This window comes from Oncorhynchus mykiss, chromosome 29 (assembly GCF_057628025.1).
Source record: "Oncorhynchus mykiss isolate SJ-2025 chromosome 29, ASM5762802v1, whole genome shotgun sequence".
In the NCBI taxonomy this organism is placed as follows: Eukaryota; Metazoa; Chordata; class Actinopteri; order Salmoniformes; family Salmonidae; genus Oncorhynchus; species Oncorhynchus mykiss.
Genome location: NC_143050.1, coordinates 13,821,201 through 13,834,004, shown reverse-complemented (window position 1 = coordinate 13,834,004; position 12,804 = coordinate 13,821,201). Strand labels below are relative to the sequence as shown.

General features: G+C 47.8%; 1 protein-coding gene across 1 annotated transcript; it reads left to right on the top strand.

The window, feature by feature from the left end:
* Nucleotides 1-7,440: 7,440 nt before the first annotated feature.
* On the top strand, nucleotides 7,441-9,980 carry LOC118945289 (coagulation factor IX-like). The gene is made up of 2 exons (XM_090227366.1): nucleotides 7,441-7,694; nucleotides 9,652-9,980. The coding sequence occupies exons 1-2, from the start codon at nucleotides 7,580-7,582 to the stop codon at nucleotides 9,888-9,890; spliced, it is 354 nt and encodes a 117-aa protein (XP_090083492.1). The 5' UTR covers nucleotides 7,441-7,579; the 3' UTR covers nucleotides 9,891-9,980.
* Nucleotides 9,981-12,804: the final 2,824 nt, after the last annotated feature.

Here is a 12,804-nt window from a genome sequence, read left to right as displayed (position 1 = left end):
TCACGACTAAACAGGAGAGTTGTTTGAATGTAAAAAAAAAAAAAAAATCTTCAAAATGCGTTTTTTGGCAGAAATACCTTCTTGAACATGTAAGCTTTCATGTGCCTTAATTACAAACTTGTATGCAATCAGTAAATATGAATACATTTGTTAAATTGCGTGCCTTGTTGGTTAAGCCACATAAAAAGTCAGCAACCTTCCCACTAGCCATGATTGGCTGAGATAATGAGTGGGCTGGACATGCAGAGAGATGAGTTCGGATTGGTTGCCATATAGAAGACTTTTGTCTATTTGAGCTCGTCAGTCTGTGTTGGTAATCCTGTCGAACGCATCTTTAAAAAAAATGTTTAGCTGCAAGCATTTCGCTACACCACAAGCATTTCGCTACACTCGCATTAACATCTGCTAACCATGTGTATGTGACAAATAAAATTTGATTTGAAGTGTTGCTCTACACTTTCTGGAGGATTACGTTTTGGAATCAGTGGAATTGGAGTATGATAGCTAAAGAGATGGGAAAACACATGTTTTCTGGATTACGTATTCTAACTAAGGGCATTTGTGGCATAAATCTGTGACAGGGAGACAAGTCCATCATGCATGATGATGTATATGGCTAAAATAGTCTTGCTAGCTACATTTCAGGTATTACACGTTTCTAATTTTAACAGAAAATGGTTTCATTTCTAGCTAAAGTGTACTGTTAGCTAGCGTTAGCTGGCTGTCTCCCTAGCTAAAGTTAGGTGGCTGGCTCGTTAGCTAACGTGACGTGGATGTGTGTGATCTTACATGTTTACCTAGATAGGTTAATTGTTTACCTAGGTAGCTAGCTACATGTCTTAAGCTAAAGTGTACAACACCTGGTGAATATGCCTGGTGTCAGTAAACGTCAGGCAAAAAAGCTTAATGAAAATGTTGCCAGCTGAGCTTGTTAGGCTGTTTTCATGTTATCAAGAGGTAAACAAATCATCGGCCAGAGCGTCAAGTGTGCGCTCTGAATGCAAGGGTATGGGTGGGGCTAAAGCTTAAGAGGGTGTGAACGATACTGAATGGGTGTAGAAAAAGAAGAGCTCTCTCACTGAAACACTAAAATGACCTATTCTCAAAACATTTTACAAGTTGATCAACTTTCAAAGCAGAATTACTTTCTCATTGTTCCTCAAATGCAGTGTTTGATATACCATTTTGTAGCTCTACTTTTATCCAATGTAAAAAACACTTCATAAGACCAAATCCAGGTTGTGAGTCACAAATACAAAATATATTTTGATTTAACACTTTTTTTGGTTACCACATGATTCCATATGTGTTATTTCATAGTTTTGATGCCTTCACTATTATTCTACAATGTAAAAATAAAGAAAACCACTTGAAGTAGGTGTGTCTAAACTTTTGACTGGTACTGTAAGTATTCAGACCCTTTACTCAGTACTTTGTTGAAGCACCTTTGGCAGCGATTACAGCTTCGTCTTGGGGGCTACAAGCTTGGTACACCTGGATTTGTGGAGTTTCTCCCATTCCTCTCTGCAGATCCTCTCAAACTCTATCAGGTTGGATGGGGAGTGTCGCTGTACAGCTATGTTCAGAGATGTTAGATCGGGTTCAAGTCTGGCGCCTAGCTGGTCGACTCAAGGACATTGAGAGACTTGTCCCGAATCCAGTCCTGTGATGTCTTGGCTGTGTGCTTAGGGGCCATTGTCCTGTTGGTAGGTGAACCTTTGCCCCAGTCTGAGGTCCTGAGTGCTCTGGAGAAGGTTTTCATCAAGGATTTCTCCTTACTTTGCTCCGTTCATCTTTCCCTCGATGCTGACAGGTCTCCCAGTCCCTGCCGCTGAAAAACATCCCCACAGCATGATGCTGCTACCACAGTAGAGATGGTGCCAAGTTTCCTCCAGACGTGACACTTGGCTTTCAGACCAAAGAGTTCAAAGACAATCTTGGTTTCATCAGACCAGATAATCTTGTTTCTCATGGTCAGAGTTCTTTGGGTGCCTTTTGGCGAACTCCAAGAGGGGTGTTGTGCCTTTTACTGAGGAGTGGCTTCCGTCTGGCCACTCTACCATATAGGCCTGTTTGGTGGAGTGCTGCAAAGATGGTTGTCCTTCTCCCATCTACACAGAGGAACTCTATAGCTCTGCTAGAGTGACCACCGGGTTCTTGGTCACCTCCCTGACCAATGCCCTTCTCCCCAGATTGCTCAGTTTGACCGGCTGGCCAGCTCTAGGAAGAGTCTTAGTGGTTCCTGTCACGGCTGTTGAAGGAGGAGGACCAAGTGGCAGCGTGGTGAGCGTACATATTCTTTATTTAAGATTTATTTAAGCCTTGTCCTTGGCCAAGGCACCCGATACACTGGGCCATGGAGGCGCACTGGAGGTCTCGAGCTAAGAGCCTGCACAACCCGTCCTGGCTGGATGGTGACTTTGGCCCGGCACGTGCGGGGCGCAGGCACAGGACACACTGGGCTGTGCAGACGCACTGGAGACACAGTGCGCAGAGCCGGCCCAGGATATATTGGCCTGAGGAGACGCACTGGAGGTCTGGAGAGCAGGGCTGGCACAATCCGTCCTGGCTGGATGCTCACCCTAGCCCGACAGATGCAGGGAGCTGGGATGTAGTGCACCGGGCTAAGAACACGTACTGGAGACACCGTGCGCTCCACCGCATAACACCGTGCCTGACCAGTGACTCTGCCACACTCCCCGTGTGCCCCCACCCAAATTTTTTGGGGGGCTGCCTCTCTGGCTTCCTTGCCAGCTGTGTTCCCTCATGACGTTGCCGCTCCCCTTTAGCTGCTGCCTTCGCCTTCCTCCCTGCTCACAGGGCAGGCAATCCTTCCTGGCCAGGACCACCTCCCACGTCCAGGATCTCTTGCCATTTAAAATGTCCTCCCATGTCCAGTCCTCCTTCTTACCACGCTGCTTGGTCCTTTGGTGGTGGGAAGTTCTGTTACGGCTGTTGAAGGAGGAGGACAAAAGGTGCAGCGTGGTGAGCGTACATCTTCTTTTATTAATCAAAATGATGCCGAACAAAACAAATAACACCACAAACAAACCGTGAAGCTAAAGGCTATGTGCCCAAACAAAGTCAACTTCCCACAAAGACAGGTGGGAAAAAAAGGGCTACCTAAGTATGGTTCTCAATCAGAGACAACGATAGACAGCTGCCTCTGATTGAGAACCACACCCGGCCAAACACAAAGAAATAGAAATAAAGAAACTAGAATGCCCACCCTAGTCACACCCTGGCCTAACCAAAATAGAGAATAAAAGCCTCTCATTGGCCACAGCGTGACAGTTCCAAACTTCTTCCATTTAAGAATGATGGATGCCATTGTGTTCTTGGGGATCTTCAATGCTGCATAGCTTTTTTTGGTACCCTTCCCCAGATCTGTGCCACGACACAATCCTGTCTCGGAGCTCTATGGCCCATTCCTTCCACCTCATGGCTTGATTTTTGCTCTGACATGCACTGTCAACTGTGGTACCTTATAGACAGGTGTGTGCCTTTCCAAATCATGTGCAATTAACTGAATTTACCACAGGTGGACTCCAATGTGTAGAAACATCTCAAGGATGATCAATGGAAACAGGATGTACCTGAGCTCAATTTTGAGTCTCATAACAAAGTGTCTAAATACTTATGTAAATAAGGTATTTCTGTTAATTTTTATAAATTTGCAAACATTTATTAAAACCTGTTTTCTCTTTGTCATTATGGGGAATAAGGCTGTAACATAACGAAATGCGGAACAAGTGAAGGGGTCTGAATACTTTCCGAATGCGTTGTACGTAATGGTTTAGGACATTGTAATGAAATATATGCCTAATGCTTTTGTTGTGTGTTTGATTAAAATTCCCAATAGTTTTGATGTACATATTTTGTCGTGATGCTTTCACACTGCCTTTACTGCTGGCAGGGTTTGGGATTATAAAAAACTGATCAGTTACTTTACCAGTAAATATATTGTAATCAGATTAGATGCTTTTTAAAAACTAGATGATTACTACTTGGCTTACTTTTAAATGATTTGACCGGTGTTCCTTTAAGATAGACCTATGAGAAATACAGTATTTGTGAATACAAAAGATTACCTAGGCTATCCACAATTGACATTTTTGTTATTATATTGCAACAAGATTAAAGTATCTTTTCAATATTAAGTGTTTTATTTTGTAAGTGCAAGGGAAACATTATTCATAATTGACACAATGAGTTTTCTTGTTCCCTTCCGGTGTAGCTCTGGGGTGAATTTACACTAAACTTATCCTACAAAAACAGCAAATCAAAGTTCTGACTCAGAGGGCCAAGCTTTCATAAACAGGAACCAAATGAATATTTCATCTCGCCATTGTCATTGCCAAGCCACAGTTATTTCTGTGTGAACAAGTCATTGCTGTGTGTATCATTGCTTGAATACAGCATCATCTGTGATCAATTTTACCTTCTGTTAGCTGTGTAAAACTACAAAATGGTTTAGGACACTGTAATGAAATAAATAGGCCTAATGCGTTTATTTATGTTTGATTCATATTCCCAATAGATTTGATGTACTATGTTTTGTCCTGACGCTTTCACACTGTCTTTACTACTGGCAGGGTTGGGGATTATAAGAAACTGTAACTGTAATCAATTACTTTACCAGCATAACTATTGTAATCAGATTACAGATACTTTTGAAAAACTAGATGATTACTACTTGAATTACTTTTAAATTCAGAAAGGATGTTTGCCTAAAAAATACATTATGACACTTTTCTGTTTTCTCAATATTATTCAATTCAGCATTGAAAATAGGTGCAAGTAGGCCTCCCGGGTGGCGCAGTGGTCTAGGGCACTGCATCTCAGTGCATCTCAGGCTCAGTCGCACCGCAGCCGGCCGCGACCGGGAGGTCCGTGGGGCGATTCACAATTGGCCTAGCGTCGTCCAGGTTAGGGAGGGTTTGGCTGATGGGGAAGTCCTTGTCTCATCGCGCACTAGCGACTCCTGTGGCGGGCTGGGTGCAGTGCGCGCTAACCAGGTCGCCAGGTACACGGTGTTTCCTCCGACCAATTGGTGCGGCTGGCTTCTGGGTTGGATGCGCGCTGTGTTAAGAAGCAGGACGGCTTGGTTGAGTTGTGTTTCGGCTTTCGACCTTTGTCTCTCCCGAGCCTGTACGGGAGTTGTAGCGATGAGACAAGATAGTAACTACTAACAATTGGATACCACAAAATTGGGGAGAAAAGGGGGTAAAAAAAATAAATATGTGCAAGTTTAAGTTTGTTCCGCATAAGTGAGTCTGACTATAAATCAGACACCACTATGATGACACACCACATGCGTTTGTCTGACTATAAATCAGACACCACTATGATGACACACCACATGCGTTTGTCTGACTATAAATCAGACACCACTATGATGACACACCACATGCGTTTGTCTGACTATAAATCAGACACCACTATGATGACACACCACATGCGTTTGTCTGACTATAAATCAGACACCACTATGATGACACACCAAATGCGTTTGAGGAACCCTTTTTTGTCTTCTTCCTCATAAGGGGAAAGTAATCCCAAAATAACATTTTAATCAATCAGAATACGTTACTGAGTTTGGGCAATCCAAAAGTTACGTTAGTGATTACAATTTTAGACAGGCAATTAGTACCTGTAACGGATTACATTTAGAAAGTAACTTGGCTGCTGGTAGAACCAAACCACCACACTCACGTTGTGACTGTGTGTGATCTGTTTGAGGCCTAATGCCCTGGTTATTTCCTTATCCTCCAAAGGTCACTAAAACGCAGACAGAGAAAACAGCAGGACAGCTGGATATTGGGAAAGACATAATTAATGAGGCAAAACCTCCTCAGCCTGAGTCTTTAGTAAGGGACCAGGAGCTGCCAGCTTTGCCAGCTATGCAAATACTATTCCACTTAGTGCTATACTGATATACCCATTGGGCTAGAGCAGTGGTTCCCAACAGAACACATGTTCAATGTAGCCCTGGACAAGCACACCTCATTCAACTCATTGAGGGCTTGATGATTAGATGACAAGTTGAATTAGATGTGCTGTGTGTTCTATCTGGTGTGATGTCTCTGTCTGTGTGTTCTATCTGGTGTAATGCCTCTGTCTGTGTGTTCTATCTGGTGTGATGTCTCTGTCTGTGTGTTCTATCTGGTGTGATGTCTCTGACTGTGTGTTCTATCTGGTGTGATGTCTCTGTCTCTGTGTTCTATCTGGTGTGATGTCTCTGTCTCTGTGTTCTATCTGGTGTGATGTCTCTGTCTCTGTGTTCTATCTGGTGTGATGTCTCTGACTGTGTGCCCTTCCAGACAGGGACCAGTGTCCAACCCGTGCCAGAATGGGGTGAAGTGTAAAGATGCCATGAGTGTTTATGTATGCTGGTGTCCACCTGAAATCAAAAACTGTGATGTTTTGTGGCCTTTTTTATTTTTTATTTCTTTTGAATACAGTGACAGACTTTTCATCCACTGGTCATCTGATTGGATTTGCAGATATTCCTGCTTTACCTAAAGATTTTGTTGCATGTGTTTTTCTACTAATCCCCTATGTTTTCATGGCTTCTCCCTACTCAGCGATGGCTAAGCAGTGTGACATCTACAACGGTGGCTGCTCCCACTTCTGTGTGGTGAAGGCCCAGCATGCAGTGTGTGTCTGTGCAGCAGGGTATGAACTGGTATGAACAAGTCCACCTGTGAACCAGAAGGTGCTGATTAATCCTACATATAATCAGTGCACTAAATTCCTGATAATATTTATGAAGAACATCTATCTTTTATTTTCAACCTGCATAATGGGTTCACTTCACAGGAGGTTGGTGGCACCTACATTGAGGGAGAACGGGCTCGTAGTAATGGCTGGAGCAGAATTGGAGGATGGTATCAAATACATCCATGGCTTCAATGTGTTTGATGCCATTCCCATTCGCTCCATTCCAGACATTATTATGAGCCATCCTCCCATCAGCAGCTTCCACTGATTCACATACTCTGATTCTCATTCCAAATTGCTTATCAACATTAGAATGATTTTCGATTCACATTTCAGTTATAACACAAAGATATCTATCCATCCCTTCTGTATCTTTTGCCTGTGTGTCTGCCAGGACTATTTCCCCGTGGTCTTCTTAGCCATGTTATATGCTCAACCATGTCCTCCAGGACAATCATCACAGCTGTAAATGTTGATCAAACTCCACACTCCTACAATGACGCCCTCAACATCACTGTGGTTTCTCTTGCGGTCAGTGCTACCGCAACCCCCCCCACCGCAGCAGCACCAGCAGCAACAGACACTTTTCCTCAGTGCTCGAGGACTTGCCCTCCTGGGCCTTCTTCCCAACACAGCCCACCATCCAGGAAGAGTCGTCCAGCGGACAGCGCATCGTTGGGGGGAATACAGGGAGCCCTGGGGAGATCCCCTGGCAGGTAGGACAGTCAAGTGTGTGTACGTGTGTGTTTGTGACTTTGTGTGTGTTTAGTGAGTGAGTGTAATTAAGCCCCTCCAGTCAATGTGTTAAGACTGCTGTTGTCTGTGCTAATCTCTGGGACTCTGCCAGGTGTCTCTGATGAGCAAGCTGACCGGGCAGAACTTCTGTGACGGCTCCCTCCTCAGTGATCTGTGGGTCATTACTGCTGCCCACTGTCTGAGCGAGGGCAAGATTGGATCCTTCATCAGAGTGGGTGAGTTAAACCAGGTAGGAGTGTCACTGACTATTTTGTCTTTGTGCTTCACTCATTAAAATCATGTTTATCTGATCAGAATACAAAATACAAATAAAAACGCCACACACTGCTGTTCATGCTGCCAGGTGATTTTATTAACTCAATGTGTTGACCACAGGAGGTTGATGGCACATTAATTTGGGAGGACGGGCTCGTGGTAATGACTGGAATCCGTGAAATGGTATCAAATACTTTAAACTCATGGTTTCCAGGTGTTTGATAAAACAACATGAGCTGGCGCACACCCAGAATAATAGTTTGTGTGGAGGTGCTGACTAACAGCGAATAAACTATAAACGATCAAAATTAAGAAAGGCTTACTGGATATCCTGCCTGAAAACATTGACCCCTAGTGGTCTGAATATTGACTTTGATCTCAGGCCCTTATGAACACATTCTCCTTTATGAACAAGACTTATAAATGTAAAAATGATTTTTACAGCTTATTAGCGTATACCTGATATGTTCCCCCTGTTGATGATGTACATTATATATTAAGGTTGAACCAATATTACATGTAACAAAAATGAAATACAAAATGATTATGTGAAATTGAATGAAACAATAATGTATGTTGATGCTAATATGATGTACAATATTCCATGATGTTTCTATATGATAACAATAGTGTAATATATTTAATATGCCATATACTATTTTTTAACAGTTTCACTAATTAATTTGAATTAACGTAATCATTATGACACACCCCTCACTACTATCATTGGTTACACTAATTGCACTGTGTGTCCTCATAACCTGGTTCAAGTACTCATGACATCACCCTGAGGAAGGCACAGTGATGCCGTAACGTTGGTAAATACCCATTCAATGGCTGGGAGATACATGGAGTGTGCAACTTTCTTTATTTTGATAGTTTGCAGGTGTTTGATACCATTCTCTTTACTCCATTCCAGTCATTATTATGAGCTGTCCTCCCCTTACCAGCCTCCACTGGTTTCGACCCTTAGGTCTTCATTAGTCATCCATTTACCTGTCTTCATTAGTCATCCATTTACCTGTCTTCATTAGTCATCCATTTACCTGTCTTCATTAGTCATCCATTTACCTGTCTTCATTAGTCATCCATTTACCTGTCTTCATTAGTCATCCATTTACCTGTCTTCATTAGTCATCCATTTACCTGTCTTCATTCGTCATCCATTTACCTGTCTTCATTCGTCATCCATTTACCTGTCTTCATTAGTCATCCATTTACCTGTCTTCATTCATCATCCATTTACCTGTCTTCATTCGTCATCCATTTACCTGTCTTCATTAGTCATCCATTTACCTGTCTTCATTAGTCATCCATTTACCTGTCTTCATTAGTCATCCATTTACCTGTCTTCATTAGTCATCCATTTACCTGTCTTCATTAGTCATCCATTTACCTGTCTTCATTAGTCATCCATTTACCTGTCTTCATTAGTCATCCATTTACCTGTCTTCATTCATCATCCATTTACCTGTCTTCATTCGTCATCCATTTACCTGTCTTCATTAGTCATCCATTTACCTGTCTTCATTAGTCATCCATTTACCTGTCTTCATTAGTCATCCATTTACCTGTCTTCATTAGTCATCCATTTACCTGTCTTCATTAGTCATCCATTTACCTGTCTTCATTAGTCATCTATTTACCTGTCTTCATTAGTCATCCATTTACCTGTCTTCATTAGTCATCCATTTACCTGTCTTCATTAGTCATCCATTTACCTGTCTTCATTAGTCATCCATTTACCTTTACACCTCAGGGTCGAAACGTTGTCAATAAAATCACATGAACAACAGTGTGCAGCATTTTCCTTTTTATTTTTCATGAGTTGACCTATAACTCCAGCACCTGCAAAAAAGTATCTGGTTGTGTGAATGTTCTTCAGATTTCGTATCTGATCACAACATCACTCTGCAGGGGAGCACAAAATGCAGGTCAGAGAGGAGACGGAGCTGTTGCTGAGCATCACGTGCACCCGTGATACGACAAGCCTGTACAACCACGACATAGCCCTGCTGAAGCTCCACACACCTGCAGTCCTCTCTAACTACAGCCTCCCCATCTGCCTGGGGCCCAAGGCTGAGATCCTGCTGAGAGAGGCCTCCAAATGGGGCAGGATGCACTTCCAGGACCCCGAAGCCTCTTTCTTTTTTTAAAAACCTTTTATTGAACTAGGCAAGTCAGTACAGACCTTGTACAGTAGTATCATTCAACATTTACTGGACTTCATTACACATAAAGGTTAATAAATAGTAAAGAGTCTCCCATCTGCTTTTATTTGGTCAAATAATTTCATCCAAATAATATATGCACATAAATTCCTCTGTACATTTACATTAATCCCTAAAATGTGCATAATTTACATATAATCTGAAACATGCAGCAGTAGCGGCAACGACAACAACAGTGGCGGCGGCCACAACAACAACAGTGGCGGCGGCCACAACAACAACAGTGTCGGCGGCCACAACAACAACAGTGGCGGCGGCCACAACAACAACAGTGGCGGCGGCAACGACAACAACAGTGGCGGCGGCAACGACAACAACAGTGGCGGCGGCAACGGCAACAACAGTGTCGGCGGCAGCGGCAACAACAGTGTCGGCGGCAGCGGCAACAACAGTGTCGGCGGCAGCGGCAACAACAGTGTCGGCGGCAGCGGCAACAACAGTGTCGGCGGCAACGACAACAACAGTGTCGGCGGCAGCGGCAACAACCGTGTCGGCGGCAGCGGCAACAACAGCGTCGGCGGCAGCGGCAACAACAGCGTCGGCGGCAGCGGCAACAACAGCGGCGGCGGCAGCGGCAACAACAGCGTCGGCGGCAGCGGCAACAACAGCGTCGGCGGCAGCGGCAACAACAGTGTCGGCGGCAACGACAACAACAGTGTCGGCGGCAGCGGCAACAACCGTGTCGGCGGCAGCGGCAACAACAGCGTCGGCGGCAGCGGCAACAACAGCGTCGGCGGCAGCGGCAACAACAGCGGCGGCGGCAGCGGCAACAACAGCGTCGGCGGCAGCGGCAACAACAGCGTCGGCGGCAGCGGCAACAACAGCGTCGGCGGCAGCGGCAACAACAGCGTCGGCGGCAGCGGCAACAACAGCGTCGGCGGCAGCGGCAACAACAGCGTCGGCGGCAACGGCAACAACAGCGGCGGCGGCAGCGGCAACAGCAGTGTCGGCGGCAACGGCAACAACAGTGGCGGCGGCAGCGGCAACGACAGTGGCGGCGGCAATGGCAACGACAGTGGCGGCGGCAGCGGCAACAGCAGTGGCGGCGGGAGCGGCAACAACAGTGGCGGCGGGAGCGGCAACAACAGTGGCGGCGGCAGCGGCAACAACAGTGGCGGCGGCAGCGGCAACAGCAGTGGCGGCGGCAACGGCAACGACAGTGGCGGCGGCAGCGGCAACGACAGTGGCGGCGGCAGCGGCAACGACAGTGGCGGCGGCAGCGGCAACGACAGTGGCGGCGGCAATGGCAACGACAGCGTCGGCGGCAACGGCAACGACAGCGTCGGCGGCAGCGGCAACGACAGCGTCGGCGGCAGCGGCAACGACAGCGTCGGCGGCAGCGGCAACGACAGCGTCGGCGGCAGCGGCAACGACAGCGTCGGCGGCAGCGGCAACGACAGCGTCGGCGGCAGCGGCAACGACAGCGGCGGCGGCAACAACAGCGGCGGCGGCAACGACAACAACAGTGGCGGTGGCAACAGCGGCGGCGGCAACGACAACAACAGAGTCGGCGGCAACGACAACAACAGTGGCTGGTGTCAACGACAACTGCGGTGGCAGCAACAACAGTGGTGGTGGCGGCAATAACGGTAGCGGCGGTAGCAGTAGCGGTAGCAACAGAGGGAGCAACAGCGGTAGCGGGAGCAGCAGCGGCAGCGCGAGCAGTAGGGAGAGCAGCAGGGGGAGCAGCAGCGGGAGCAGGAGCGGTAGCGGGAACAGTAGCGGGAGCAGCAGCAGTAGCGGGAGCAGCAGCGGGAGCAGTAGCGGGAGCAGCAGCAGTGGGAGCAGTAGCAGCAGCAGCGGGAGCAGTAGCGGGAGCAGTAGCAGCAGCAGCGGGAGCAGTAGCGGAGGCAGTAGCGGGAGCAGCAGCGGGAGCAGTAGCGGGAGCGGGAGCAGCAGCGGGAGAAGGAGCGGAGCAGCAGCGGGAGAAGGAGCGGAGCAGCAGCGGGAGAAGCAGCGGGAGCAGCAGCGGGAGAAGCAGCGGCAGCAGCAGCGGCAGCGGGAGCAGCAGCGGCAGCAGCAGCGGCAGCGGGAGCAGCAGCGGCAGCAGCAGCGGCAGCGGGAGCAGCAGCGGCAGCAGCAGCGGCAGAGGCAGCGGGAGCAGCAGCGGCAGCAGCAGCGGGAGCAGCAGCGGCAGCAGCAGCGGCAGCGGGAGCGGGAGCGGCAGCGGCAGCGGGAGCAGCAGCGGCAGCAGCAGCGGCAGCGGAAGCAACAGCGGGAGCAGTAGCGGGAGCAGTAGCGGGAGCAGCGGGAGCGGGAGCGGCAGCGGGAGCGGCAGCGGCAGCAGCAGCGGCAGCGGGAGCAGCAGCGGCAGCAGCAGCGGGAGCGGCAGCGGGAGCGGGAGCGGCAGCAGTAGCGGCAGCGGCAGCTGGAGCGGCAGCGGCAGCGGGAGCGGGAGCGGCAGCGGGAGCGGCAGCGGCAGCGGGAGCGGGAGCGGGAGCGGCAGCGGCAGCGGGAGCGGCAGCGGGAGCGGGAGCGGCAGCGGGAGCGGCAGCGGCAGCGGCAGCGGCAGCGGGAGCAGCAGCGGCAGCGGGAGCAGCAGCGGGAGCAGTAGCGGGAGCGGGAGCAGCAGCCGGAGAAGAGTAGGGAGGTAAGCAATAAATAGGATTTTTAATGAATTTATTAGCAAATTATGGTGGAAAATAAGTATTTGGTCAATAACAAAAGCTTGTCTCAATACTTTGTTATATACCCTTTGTTGGCAATGACAGAGGTTAAACGTTTTCTGTAAGTCTTCACAAGGTTTTCACACACTGTTGCTGGTATTTTGGCCCATTCCTCCATGAAGATCTCCTCTAGAGCAGTGATGTTTTGGGGCTGTTGCTGGGCAACACAGACT

Excerpts from the sequence above, each read along its gene's own strand:
- LOC118945289 (XM_090227366.1), top strand. The coding sequence starts at position 7,580 with ATGAGCAAGCTGACCGGGCAGAACTTCTGTGACGGCTCCCTCCTCAGT. Across the intron at positions 7,695-9,651 it reads TGGATCCTTCATCAGAGTGG|GGGAGCACAAAATGCAGGTC; the intron begins GTGAGTTAAACC and ends ATCACTCTGCAG.